This window comes from Malurus melanocephalus, unplaced genomic scaffold, assembly GCF_030028575.1.
Source record: "Malurus melanocephalus ecotype Western Australia unplaced genomic scaffold, MMel_1.1 scaffold_509, whole genome shotgun sequence".
Taxonomy (NCBI): domain Eukaryota; kingdom Metazoa; phylum Chordata; class Aves; order Passeriformes; family Maluridae; genus Malurus; species Malurus melanocephalus.
In genome coordinates, this window is record NW_026623741.1 from 418,842 (window position 1) to 432,358 (window position 13,517).

The 13,517-nt window shown below is 43.7% G+C and overlaps 2 protein-coding genes across 5 annotated transcripts in view; one reads left to right on the plus strand and one right to left on the minus strand.

Annotated features, from left to right (window-relative positions):
• The window catches only part of RECQL5 (RecQ like helicase 5), a 37,744-nt gene extending 37,443 nt beyond the window's left edge, over positions 1 to 301 (minus strand). For 2 of the 3 annotated variants that reach the window (XM_057381403.1, XM_057381402.1), the window contains exon 1: positions 159 to 300. The gene's annotated coding sequence lies outside the window, so the exon portion shown is untranslated. Of the gene's footprint in view, positions 1 to 158 lie in introns of all 3 variants that reach the window. The other variant, XM_057381404.1, reaches the window with a different exon arrangement.
• A 39-nt stretch (positions 302 to 340) lies between these two features.
• Positions 341 to 13,517, plus strand: part of SAP30BP (SAP30 binding protein) — a 29,267-nt gene continuing 16,090 nt past the window's right edge. Inside the window, exons 1-3 of one of the 2 annotated variants that reach the window (XM_057381405.1) lie at positions 341 to 477; positions 626 to 735; positions 3,611 to 3,658. In XM_057381405.1, coding sequence (XP_057237388.1) covers positions 363 to 477; positions 626 to 735; positions 3,611 to 3,658 — 273 coding nt within the window. In that variant the 5' untranslated portion in view covers positions 341 to 362. The remainder of the gene's footprint in view (positions 478 to 625; positions 736 to 3,610; positions 3,659 to 13,517) is intronic. The other variant, XM_057381406.1, reaches the window with a different exon arrangement.

A 13,517-nucleotide genomic window follows, 5' to 3' on the forward strand; every position in this document is an offset into this window, starting at 1 on the left:
CCCCCCCCCCCCCCCCCCCCCCCCCCCCCCCCCCCCCCCCCCCCGGACCCGCCAGGTGCTGTCGCGGCGCCACAAAATGACGTCAGAAGCATTCAATTCATGAATTCAAATTAAAGGGCCAGCCCGCGCAATTTTTATCCCCTCTCCCCCGCCATCACCTCCCAGGCGTTCCGCTCCGCCTCGCTGAGGGTTTTCTCCTACGGCCGTGAGCCCGCTGAGGGATTTCTCCTCTGGCTGTGAGGGGGGCATTCCACCATTGCACCGGGAGCCCGCTGAGGGCGGAAGAAGGGCAGCGTTGCCATGGTGACCGCACCGCTGCGTCATCTCTGCGCGCCGGAAGTGCGCCGCGGCCGGGGCGGAAGATGGCGGCGGCGAAGCGCAGCGTTCTCTCCTCGCTGGCGGTTTACGCCGAGGACTCGGACCCGGAGTCGGAYAGCGAGGCCGGCACGGCGGGGAGCGATGGGGGAGCGCCCATGGGTGAGGGCGGGGTTGGGCCGTGGGCCGGGGTGCCAGGGTTCCCCCGCGCGGCCCGCGCCGGCCTGGCACCTTTCCCTCTGTGAGGGGAAGGCCCCGCTCGCTGCCGGCTCCCCTTTTCTCACGATTTTCCTTTGCTCTTCGTCCTCAGGAGAAAAAGGAGGCCTGGTCTCAGTTGGGTACGGAGAAGACGACTTTACCCGCCTGGACGGGGACGAGGAAGGGTACGAAGAGGAGGATGATGATAACAGCAGACAGTCAGTAAGTACCTCCCCGCTCCGAGAGCTTGCCGTGACCCATTACACAGGTTGCAGRAGCTTTTCTGTCTCAGAAAAAGCCCCCGAGTAGCGACACGTGATGAAACCCAGAATGTCTGACGCCTGGTATGGGTTTTAGCGTTTTCCAACTACTCCTTCTCTCGTTGTTTTTAAGTAGAAAACATTTGCCCTGAAACCCATCAGCAGCTTGGCATAGCAAATGTTGTTGTTATTGACTGTGTTGGTGTCGTTTGACTCTGTTATGGGAAAAAGGCTTTCACAGCCACTCCAACTAAAAGCCATTCTTTAAACATAGTTGATATATAAGAGCCTTGTAAGAGGACCACACTGTTAGGTGGTGGATAAAAAAGAATAAAATTCTGTGCTGTCTTAAAGTTTTCTTTTGTGTGTAGTTCAATCCACTCACTACATCAGGTTACCTTGATGTAACAGTGTCCTGTCTACATGTGGGTGGCTTTTGTCTGTCACAGGTGCATGGCACATGTCTGGTATCACCTGAATACTGAGATAACTGATGTGTGATGAGCCAGGGCAAGGAGCTCACAGCCTGTGAATGCAGCTGCATCACACAGAAGGATGTGTAGTTCTGCCCTGTGTTTGGGGGAGTGAAACAGTAAGTTTGGAGGTGAAAAGGGCAAGGTCTCATCTCCTTTCTTTATCATCAACCTTTTGCTTAGCCCTCTGTTATCTTGTCCCTGTKCTTGTTCTTTACCACACAGCCAAAAAAACAGGGCTGTTCTTGTAACTTTTCCTTGCTGAAATGTACTTTGTGCGTGTTAGATCAGTTTCTTATGAGACTTTATTTTCTTCCATCTGTCTGCCCAAGTAGCAGCCAAGGAATTTCTCAGACTCTTGTTCATGCTTTTAGTTCTGTTCTGTTGCTCCTGGTGTTTCCCTTAGCAAAGCAGTGAAACTTCTTTATTGCTTCAGTGATTCTTTTTATATCGAGCACTTCTAGACTCTGTTTCAATGAGGTCTCTTTACTTCAAAGGAAGCCCTGTGTGTGATCCAGGTGCTTGCCAAGGTCAGCTGTGTTTAGTTGCATTGGAAATGGGTTGTAAATGGGGTGGCTTTATGGCTTGCACAGTTTTGGTGGAGGTTGCAGCTGTCCATCATCAGCTGCTGTTCAGGTAATGACAGTCRTTCACTCTGGTGTCAGCCAGTGGATCTTGCATGGGTTTGTGGTTACAGTGCAGGTTGCACAAGGTACTTTTCACRTTTTTTGTATTAAATATTCTCTGAGCAGACTTGAAAACTTCTTTGCTGTAGTTTGTGCTTGTAGCTCACGTGAGTCATTTGTAGAAAGCTGGATGAGTGAAACTCAGGCTTTGAGTCTGTACAGCTCARTGGATATTTGAACTGCCTCAACAGTGACTGAAAAGCCTCTGTTTYTTTCAAAGGCAGTTCTCAGTAATGCTGCTTCGTTTGTTAATGTTATTCCCTGCTAGGTTAGGAGTTTTTGAGAGCTGTTAAATTTAGTGTCTGCAACATGAATAATTCAACTCATTATTTCTTCAATAAAGATCACTTTTATCTATGTAATAGAAGTGGTACTGTGGAGGGGAGAGATCTCATTTGTGATGAGTAACCAAGTTCCTTGGTTCTTTTCTAGTTACAAACTCACTGTGATTAATCTTTGACAGTCAGGACTGAATGATATATGTGCATCTTTCAGAAAGGGAAGCTGGAGAGTAGCTGAAGTGAAGGAGTTTGATGTCTCACATCTGCGAGAGAGGCATCTTAATTCAGTTATTAAAACCCCCTGACATGATTGAGTGGTCAGTCTCTAGCTTGCCTTATCAGAAGTTGTTCATGTGTCAGTAGTCTGAGGTGGGCAATTCCTTGTAAACTCTTCCTTTCAGTTGCACCTATCATTTCACTTCTTTTGTATCTCTTTTTGAAGTTGAAACACCAAGTTCTTGTTTTGGGGGCAGCATTGAAATTTGTGGGAAAGTTTGGAGGAAAATCTGTTTTGCTGAGTTGTGCGAGTGTGAAAAACACTTTCTGCTCCTCAGACTTTGTTCTGAACCCAGWGTATGAATTTATGTCTAGAAAAAGGGGTACCTGGGGGATGTCCCATAAGGAGGCAGCAGATTTACTGCCAGTGGGGACCAAACTGGAGCTTCCTGCTCATGTGGTGTGGGTTTTCACACAATGCTGTGTTCAGGATTTTAAGCTCATGCAGGACAGAAGTTTGCCCAGTTCTTTGCTTTATTTGTGGCTCATAAAATACATTTTAAAAAGTTGTGACTGCTATCTGAAATTTGTAGGTGTTGCTTTCTGTGGAGGTTCACGTCTGCAGGTGAGGCATGAGAGCTCTGCCCCACCAAGAAAGCTGTGTCTGCTGGATCCCTGGAACCTGGTGCTAGGCCAGGCCCTCTCCCAGCCTGCATGTTTGGTTTGGTGGCAGGCCAGCTCTGTGTCCTGTGTGTGTTGCTGATGCTTGGGACTATCACAGGTCCTGCAAAARCTGCTTTTTCTGTGGGTGCTGCTGAACAGAGGCTCTTCAATCACCCACCTGCCAGCTGGAGGAGACAGCTCTCAAAGAACAAATGCATTTTTTCCCAGTTCTGCTGCTTCCTGTTGTCTAGTTCTGAACATTCCAGAGCTGCATGAGTTTTGCAGTGAGCAACTGCTACTGAGTGATGTTTTTGTGTGCCAAACTCCTCCAAAACCAAATAAACACTTCTTTYCCTGACTGTAGGACTTGTTTTCTGGTTATGAGTGGGTGGGACAAAACTAACCTCCATGGAAAGGGTCTTGGACTGCTGCTGGGCTGCTGAATGCCCTTTGCTGTAAGTGCAGTTGCTTGCCAGGCCTGCTCTTTAAGCTTAATCCTGTAAATTCTTGTCTTGTAGGAAGATGACGATTCAGAGACTGAAAAACCTGAGGCTGGTGACCTAAAGGTATTTGAAAGTGTGGTCTGGTGGTGGGGGGGAAGCTCAGTTCAAGAGGAGTAAGTTTTAACAGCATGGCTTGGTGTTAATTTGTGATCTGTAGTTAGTTCCATACCTTTTGTAGCTTTAACCTGTGTTTTTGACTTTAGTCCTAGCTTCTGCCAAAGGCAGTTAACAGGCTACAATCAAGGTCTGCCTTCATGAGTTTAGTCATGTTGTGCATTAAATCTGRGGTTTTCTGACAGCATCTCACCTATTTTGCAGTGATCTGGGAGCTGYGGCATCCAGTACAGAATTCTGTATGATCAGTTGGAATAGTATCTTCATTTAGAACAACATAATGAGTAAATGATCCTGTGCTCTCAGAGGCCATGAAATGTGTCACAGTCAATCCAGTTGTCTCCAGCTCTGTCCTTCTGAATGAAGCAGTTTCATAAAGGTCATAGATAAATTTAAAAAGTGAAGTAAGATCMTCAGATAATAGCTATCTTAAATAGTTGAAATCACCTTTATCTTGGAATTACACCTTGTGTCTGCTGARCAGCAGATTTTTAACAGCACACAGGAGCATGGATCAGGCTAAAAGCTGGAGGACAAAAGACCAAATCCATTTTAAATTTTATAGACAGCTGTGCTTAAATTTTTTATTTAGTTCAATACAAGCAGACCTGTTAGTCAGGGATGCTGAGTGGTTAATTATTGCAAAGGCATTTATTTTATCCAGCAGCTTCCTCAAGGATGCAGTAGTTCCTAAACTCAGCTAAAGAAGCCAGAGAACTGTGCTGCAAAGTGAAATTCTGTAGAGAATTTGGTTTACCACAGGGTTTTGATAGTCTGAGATGAAGGCAATGAGATGAATGTGTTTAGTTATTCTGCTTGCATTGGTTTTATTGCAGCACCTTCCTCGAGGTCCCACAATATTCTTATGGATTTATAGGGATGCACAGCTGGAAATCTTGATAGCTGCACTGCAGCTGATAAAGTTCCATTGTGGGAAATAGCATCCAGGCACTTGGAAATGGAATGTATGGTCTCCTTTCCCTGTTGCAATAAATATTTTTTTTTTTGAAAGAGAGGAAAAGATAATCTCTCACTTTTAACCTTTTTCTACTTCTACATTGTTGCCTTTATGAATGTGCTAGCAAGATGTTTCTGTAAAAAAGTGCTGGATTCAAATGTGTACTGTGAAAGAAAAAATCAGATTTTCCTTAAAAGATGAATTTGGTGTAAGTTACCACATTCTGCAGCAAGGCCCTGTGTGTGTATTTCTGTCTTCTCTAAAAGGGCTTTAGGGCTTCAGTGCAATGGAGAATATATCTGGCAGAAAGAAAGAACAAAATTAGACTATAGAAGCTCTTCTCTGAGTAATGATGCYGACAGAAATCTTGCCACTGAATTGTATGGCTKCTGCTTTAATATGCTGCTGACAATTCATGTTGGCTTSTTTAAAAAGCCTGTTGTTTTCAGTGAGTTTTATGTGCTGCTGTCCAGGTGCATTTTGTGCTGGTGGAGAAGAGCCACTGAGCAGCATTTCAGCTTCAGTGAGGCAGCAAAGAAACACTGAAAAAATATAAAGCATTTGGTATCTTGGTAGACTGTGCAATAGTAACACTGCACAACTGAAAATGTAAATTAAAGGAAATAAATAAAAGGGAAGGTAAATTGTAATTTCTGCCGTCCCAGTGTGGGATGAAAGGCAAAGATTTGAGAAGAGGAGYAGGGAGGCAAAGCTTATCTGAGTCTGAAACTCAGCATGTTGTCCATAATAGATGTTTTTAAACACAAATGAAAAAGAGTGTTTTCTCCTTTGACCTTTTAGGCTTTTTTGAATACTAAATCATAGCTAAMGGTCCTGCTGCCACTGGGAAAACTSGGACTSTGGAGACAGCCCAGTGCGGTGCTGCAGTGTGGCTGCGGGGGCACTGGTGGAGCTGCACCAGCCGTGCTGTTGAGAACTTCACCTGGGATGGGGGGAGATGGAACATCCCTGCGRAAGTATTTGTACTTGGAGCAGTTACAAATGTTTCCTGTCCCCTTTTCTCCACCAAGTGGCAGTGTTCTCCTCCATCCTCCTCGATGCTTGGAGCTTACAATGTCTGTGACAGCTAACAAATGTTGCAGTTTCTGTAAATCAAAGTGCAGCAAAAAGGGAGGCCCTTGATTATAAGTTGTTAACACTTTTGGGTAACTTAATTTTGTTTTGACCCTACAGAGTGCTGTRCTTGTGCCTGCTTAGTTTCATGGAGCCATCAGGCACCTGAAAATGTGTTTAAAAATATATCTCAGGCTCTTTGTAAATGGTTAGGGCTTTTTCAAGATCTGAATCTGATCATAGGCAGAAAGTAAATCCTTTAAAATGCATGAATGAGAAAACAACTTTGCAATTCATCAGTCAATTATAGTAATTTCAAGCCCTGAGGATTTTTTTTTTTGCTGATGTTTTGCCCATTTGGACATGTTATGAACAAACTACCTAGAGTTTTTACCTTGAATAATTGACCAGGACACTGGAGCAGTTCTCTTATTGCTGGTGCATCCTGTGATTTGGCCTCATTGTGCACTTGGATAAWGCCAGACACAAAACCTCCAGAAGGATCAGTTGTGATTATAGACAGAGGAGACAGAAAGTGGAGAATGATGTAAAAACTCTTTGGTAAAGTGATGATGGGGAAAGTGGAATTTGGAGCCTGCCTCAAACAGCCCCACTGAGAAGACAGTTGTTTTATATTTGTTTCAGTTTTTTCTCTTTATTCCAGAGAATGTGCCCTTGTTGGTTTTGATGAAGGTGCACCTGTCTGGCTGTACAGCTCCCTCACTAGAGGGAAGCCAATACAAAATGTTGCTTGGGAYTGCAGCTTTCCTGGGGGTTATTTTTTTGCCAAGGAGCAAGTCACAATAAGCTTTCCAAGTTCTAACAGTGTGATATCAAACTGCTGTTTTCTCTCTACTCTTGASGAGATAGAGAAGTTTTTATACACCTGCTTGGAGGAAAAGGTGTGCCAGGGGGAGGWGAATATTTAAGCCTCATCAGTCACCTGGAAGCATTTTTCCAGAGCAGGCTTCTGGCCCGTGCAATTCATGTTATTGAGCATGTGAGTTATTCCCAAACACTCTTTGCTTGCAGCAAAATGTAGAATCCTCCTCTTTAAGCAGCAAATTCAGATCTATTGCGTCCTGTAACTGCATTTTGAAGTGCTTCAGGCACTCGTGGGAAACTGGAGATTCAAATCTAGGTAGAACTAATTGCTCTTCCAAAACCAGCTCTGGATGGATGTGCTCAGGCTGTGGAACAGGACAGATTTGTGAATGGCCAAGATCCCTTTAGGTGAGCAATCACCAATTGTAAACAAGCATGTGTCTTAAAAGCCATTTAGAAACAAAACCTTCTTTGAAGGGAGAAGAAATGGTCAGCAGTGGCTGTGGTATTAAAACTATGAAATCCACAGCCTGGATGAGTTGTTTRTGTCCTTCCCTTCAGTACAAACTGAAGGAGGTTTGGGATGGGTGTGAAATGTGATGTTGTGCTGGTTTGGAAGGACAAGGGTTAACGGGYTGCAGGGGGTTYAGGTYGCTTGGGCWCTGCCAGCAGCTGGCTCTGGTTACAGCCTTGATGCAGTAACAAGATACAAACCTTCAGAGCTCACTAAATGCACCAGCCCAGCAGGAAAAAGRAAAATGAACCTTAAAATACTGACCTTGTGCTCCAACCCTCACCTGAGGGGTTCTGTGCTTCATATTGGAGGCCTGGACGAATAACAGGTTGCAAGTGTTGATCAAGGACAGAGCCCAGCCCTGCAGCTTGGCTCCTGGAGCTTTCCCAGAGGGAAATCATTAACTCCTGAGCCTTGATTGTCATATCAGGACCAGCCTGTCCAGGAAAGCTAAGAAATTTGCCACTCCCTTGGCAGGTGAATGCCTGACACATGGTAGCAGTTTTTCAAAGCAGGTGGCTACTTTGATGTTTTCCTTTCCTGGTTTTGTTTTAAGGGTCCCCTCCTCATCCTCGACGTATTGTATGGAGAGGAAGCCAAACTGGGATCTAGCAGAAAGCTGTCAAATTTTCAGAGGAATTCTGTACTTCTAAGCATGTCTAAGAACCACCTCTTGATAATCATCAACTCTTTATTATGTTTAGCTTTTATTGATCCAGCATACCTGTAAAGCAATTTTACTGTGTTATGATGTGTAGGTGTGTACTAATACTTAGAGGCTTTTGACGGCAGTGGTTTTTTTATCTTGCCAGCCCATTAACCTGTTTGTTTAAATACCAAAATTATCTTGATTTAAAGTAAAAGTGGTAAGTGCTGAGAACCAGTAAATGGGTGTGTGTGCAGTAAAGTAATCCCTGAAATTAACTCTTATTTTGATAAGGCGTATTAATTTTTTTCTGAATTCAGCAGGCATTCATCAAGCAAGGTTTTCAAAAAATGCTTGAACCTACTTATTAACTTTCATCTCAAGTCTAATTATTTTGCTCCAAAGAAGGGGAAAAGTATGTTTGGGAGAAGTTTTATGYTTAACATGGCCTTGCATTATACATGGCTGTGAGCACACCTTTGTAAACACTTTCAGAGCATCAACTGTGCAGTTCTCAGGGTYGGGGTCAAGATTAGAACTCCAGAGYTTTGTTTCCTTTCTCATTCCTTTGCCTGGGAGCACAGCCTGGAGGTGCCAGTGATAAGCACTGCAGTCTCAGACTCATATTTTTCTGTGTTTCAATGTCTTTTTAATATAATTGTGTGAAATGCTGTCTGTGCTTCCAGCTATGGATTTTTCCTTTGTTTTAGGTGTGACACATGGTTTTTCAGAGCTCTGTAAACAGAACCAGAGGGTTTAGAGGGGAGTGGAGGTAACTCAGCTGCAAATGCTGTTCTCAGCACTGCTCCAGTGAGTGCCCAGACATGAAAGCAGCTGATACCTGTGTCCCATTTTATCTGGGTGAACTTTAGTTATTGCCAGGGAATATCACAGGCAGTTAGAGCTGTTCTGCGTGCAGGAAGCAAAACAACATTTGGCATCTGGGATTATTTTGCCCCTTGCCACACGTACTCCTGTCTCCAGCTCTGTCTGAGAGGGAGACAGATCATAGCATTGTCGGGCTCTGAAGCTGGAATACCTCCTGGAGAGCTCCTGGCTTCCATCCAGCTCTGGAGCTGCTTGGAAGATGAGACATGTCCRTGGACATGCTTGTTCCTTCCTCCCCGCCGGGCATACATGTTGCAGCAGCCTCTTCACTCCCTGCAGTACTAAATACCAGGGATTATTGACACAGGTGTGGCTCACCTTCCTCCAAAGAAGAGCCAGGCTTGCTCTGTTTGTMTTTAAACTTGAAGAAAAGTCCTTTCTGGAGCTGCTTCCCCTGGAATATTTTGCCTGATAAAGGTCTGAGTTCTTCAAGCCCAGCTCCGTAGCTGCAATTATTTCTGGCTGCTGTTCCCAAATGGGCTGTTCTTGGTGTGCAGGTCTGTTCATGTCAGAGTGAGTGGCTGAGCAGTCAGCACAGATGGAACATTGCCTCAAATACCAGCAAATAGCTGAAAATAGCTCCTTCCAGCTGCCCTGTTCTGGGTACAGAAGCAGCAAAATCTGTATAAACTCCGTGGGWTCCATTCATGGAGGAGTGAATTTCTCACTGAGGATGCTTTCTCTTACACCTTGCCTCTACTCCAAACCATGAAGAATTTTTAGTATTATGTACTAAGGAAGAAAGCTTGTGCAAAAAGTTMGTTTTGGCAGCTGAGCCTTTGCTTTGTTGCTGTGAGGCTTCAGATTTTTCACAGCCCGCCTTCACCTTGTACTTGATTCTGCACTGCAAAAAGCAGTAAAATATAAAAYCATCGAAGTAGCTTGACACCTCCAGCCCTGTCATGTGTTGCTGGTACTTTACCAGTGAATTTCTGTTTCACTGTGGGAAGCAAAAGAGACTTGAAAGCAGAATTTTTGGGCTGTGCAGATCAGGGGGAGGCTGCTGGGAGCTGCTGTGCTCCTGGGGCTGGGAAGGGAAGCAGGCAGCTTTGGGAGCAGGCTCCACTGGAAGGCAGATGTTATTATTAACTGTATCTTCACATGGAAAGCAAAAGTTCTGGCACACAGTGCCTTGATGGAAATTACTCCTAACAAATAATCTTTGTCAAATATTGAGATAGCATATGTCAGGTGAATGGAGTCAAGTTTCAAAGAAGCTATTTAAAGGCTTTATGCTATGAATGCTTCCTTTCTAAAGCACTTTCTCACTGAAATGTTTGCCAGGTATTGGTTGGGATTTTTTCAGTGGGTTGGTTTGGTTTTTTTTTTCATTTTATTAATGAATGTGGATTTTTAGATTTAATTTGGCTTGAAAAGGCAGTGTCAGAATCACTTGTTCTTTATTTTGATAGAGAATGTCTCAGGAATTGACTCTGACTTGTTCTCCCTCCCCATTTAGTCTGTGACTGTATCTCAAAACAGGTAGATTTGTAAAGCCTTTACAGAAGTGTCACTGAAGGTTGGATGTATGGCTTTTTTTCGTAGTGGCTTATTCCTGAGCTGCTGTGCTTCTCTTGGTRTTTTGATCATGGTGCCTACAGGTTTCTCTCAGTTAAATTTCTTCTGCTGTACTGGGCACTTTGCCTGGAGCTATGTATCAGAGCTGGCAAACAGGATATGGCTGTAGGAAATGTGCTTGTTTCAAGCTTTCTCTTGGGATTCTCCTCTCTCACAATACAAGAAAAAAAAGAAGGGGTAGGGGGGAGGAGGAATAACAGCATTGTGCTGCTGTTCCCTGGCTTTCTCTTCCCCAGACTCTAAATGCACTTGACATGCACTCTGTTTGCTGCCTTCAGCCTGGGTGCACACCAACATCAGGCAGATCTGGGGAGCAAGAAATGAAATTGTTGTTGTCATGCACTTTTAATATTAAATGAGACGTTTCTGGTGTGTTGCTCCCATGAGCCCTCCTGATCGTTGTAGAGGAAAAGCAAGAACATAATTGCCAGCATGTTCCTTTAAAAAAGAAAGGGGGGAGAAAAAAAGCATGCTACAAASTTTGGGGTTGTGTTTCTCCTGCTGCCTGCATGATGCAGACATTTCACCTGCTTGTTCTGGCAAGGCCATCATCACTGTTGGCTTAGACAGCTCTTCTAACACTTTCTGCTAAGTTATGGTTTCTTTCCATCATACTGAGCCAAGAGAGGCTGTTGATATGCTGGGACTACAGGTGATATTCTGAACTGTAGAGAGGAGACAAAATTACAAAAACTTATTGCTGGCACTTGCTGAGATTCAATAAATCCACTCTAACAGCTGTTGCAGCAGCAGGTTCACTGACTACTGGTGGAAGGACTGTACTGAAAAATTCCCTGCAGTATCCTCAGACTAACAAACAGCTTGATGATGTGACTGGTCTGTGCATTTTGTGGCTGAAAGTTTAAATTGGTGTTAAATTTATGTGCCAATAATCAGGTGAAGTAGCTGGGAGAGAGAAGAAATTCTGCAACACGAGCAGTCTCTGAAAAAAAATAGAAGATGCTGAGGTGGGGGTACTGTCTGAGCTGGTTGTTTTTAATACTACCTGGAAGTCAGTGGAAAAATGAAGCTGCAGGATTCAGTTGGCTGCAAGTCTGGGAATGCGACTGAAGCAGTGGCAAATCTGGTATCAGCTTCATCAGCTTCTTAATTCTGCATCTTAGTTAAAGCAGTCASGGTCTGGTTTTGCATCTTTTCTGTCTCCCTCTTGAACCATTTCTGCTGGTAGTTTGAAGTGCACCTGCAGTGACATGTGCACCTGCTTCTGCAAGAATTGCTTGAATTTGTTCCTTGTGGCGACAGTTAATGCCAACAGTTATGTTGGATGTGAGCATTGTGCTGGATTTATGGATCTTGTTTCAGGAAGGATTTAGTGAGCATTGTTATAAGTCAGTCCATTCTTTCCATTAAATAAAGCTGTTCTGGGCAAGCCTGTCCAAACTGGAATTCATCAGTCTTAGATTCATATTGTTTTTGCTTCCTTCCTTTAATCTCTGTTCCATGCTGTGAGAATTGTGTTTGGTTGTTTTTATTTTCCACGGAGCCTGAGCAGACATTGTTTTTTATATAACTGGATGGAGACGCTGCAGGACCAAAAAGATGGTCTGTATTTCACCTCAGTGAGGTGAAGGCTTCAGGAGAATGCAGAACTTTCCTTATTGTGTGTACACACACTCCCTTCATCTTGTTCCTCTTTAACTGATGATGATACTTGAAAATTGAAGCAGCAATCTGGGTCCTCGTCACCCAGGCTCTTGGAGGCAGAGTCGCCTTGTCTGGGACTTGAAAAAAMCATTTGTCTTGGGAAAGTGGAAAAAATGAAAAACCTTTTCCTGTTCTCACACAGGATTAGTGACAGCATAAGTGTTGTCTGCTATCAGTGAGCTGCACAATTGTTCTTGGAAGCACAGAAATYGTGACTTACATTAGTGGTCAGTTAGATATTAAAAACATGGGGTTGAGTTTTTTTTTAATACTTCACCCATAGCAGTTTGTGCTCTTCAAAGTCTGCTCTTTATTAGTCTCCAAATCAGGGGAAAGGAGTCTCCCTCCTACTTGTCTTTSTCTTTCCAGTGCTCTTCCAACTTGGCTGTGGATACCACAGCATCCCTTGACTCCTTTCAGTGGCTCTGTTGGAGTGAGGCTGTCTGGCTTTAGGCCCTTAAACTGTTGATCTTGTGACATCAAGGCTGCAGAGTAGATGGCAGCCAGAAAATCAACTTGCTGAGTGCATGATGAAGTACAATACTGCCTTTTTTTTTTTAAACTCAGTCAACCTGTAAGTGAATTCAGAGTTGCTTMCATACAGATTTTTCAGGAGGCTGGCTTTTGAAAACTCTGTAGTACAGGTTGCCAATAGTGAAGTTTTAACCGTGTTATTTTTTGAATGGCCTCAGAATTCAAATGGAAATGAACTATTAAGTGATGCCTTTAGCTCTGGCATACTTGAAGTCTCTAATAATTTAATATATTTATTCAGATACAGATTTTGACACAAAACCTCTCTTTTCTGGAACTACTCGCCTGCTTGACTTTGTGCTCTTCATGTAAGATACTGATACATAACACAGTGGGTATTGGTGATGTAATCTACAAAGAGATCACCTTTGCCTAAGTGGATTTAGGTAACTTCCCTATTTAAAATTCAAATTTTCCATTGTTGAAATGCTTTGGAATTCCTTTAGAAATCTCTCATCCACGCATAAATATTTCTTCTCTTTCATAACCAAAAGGTAGCAGCAACTTCTCAATATTTATTGCACCTTRTTTTTCCACTTGGTGATTCTCCATTTCATTCCACTTAATGTATTAGATTAGATCTGCAGATTTATTTTTTGTASTGCTGTCTTTTCTAATCAGTTCATTGTATTCATTGTGTGTCTCAGACCTAAATTAGCCTAAGGGAGCATAGAACAGTTCTTGTTGTGTGATTGCTCCACTGGAGGTTTTTAGACTGTTCTGGATCTTCAGTAGATGCTCAGAGGATTGAACAAGACCGCTTAAACCTTTCAAATGCCAAACTTTGGCCAGGTTGCTGATGCTTGCCTTGTTTTCAACAGCAAACTGAGCAAATATRAAAAAGCGCTGTAGGAGTAGTCGGTCATCCCTTTGTTTTCTGAAGGCATTTAAGAGGTTTGAAAGGAGCCCAAGTTAATGAAAAGCTGTGTTGATGTCTCCAGCTCGTTAAGGATGGAGCAGTGGGTGGAGGTACATAGGAACTCATCACTAAGCAAAATTCCTATCCCCTGGGCAGTGAGGTGTGGCTGCAATCCGGTGTTTGCTTTTGCTTGGTGCAGCTCTGGGCTCTCTGATGTCTTGGCTCAGGGATGTGGGGACTGGACTTGCTGGAGCTGCTGTGGTGGGG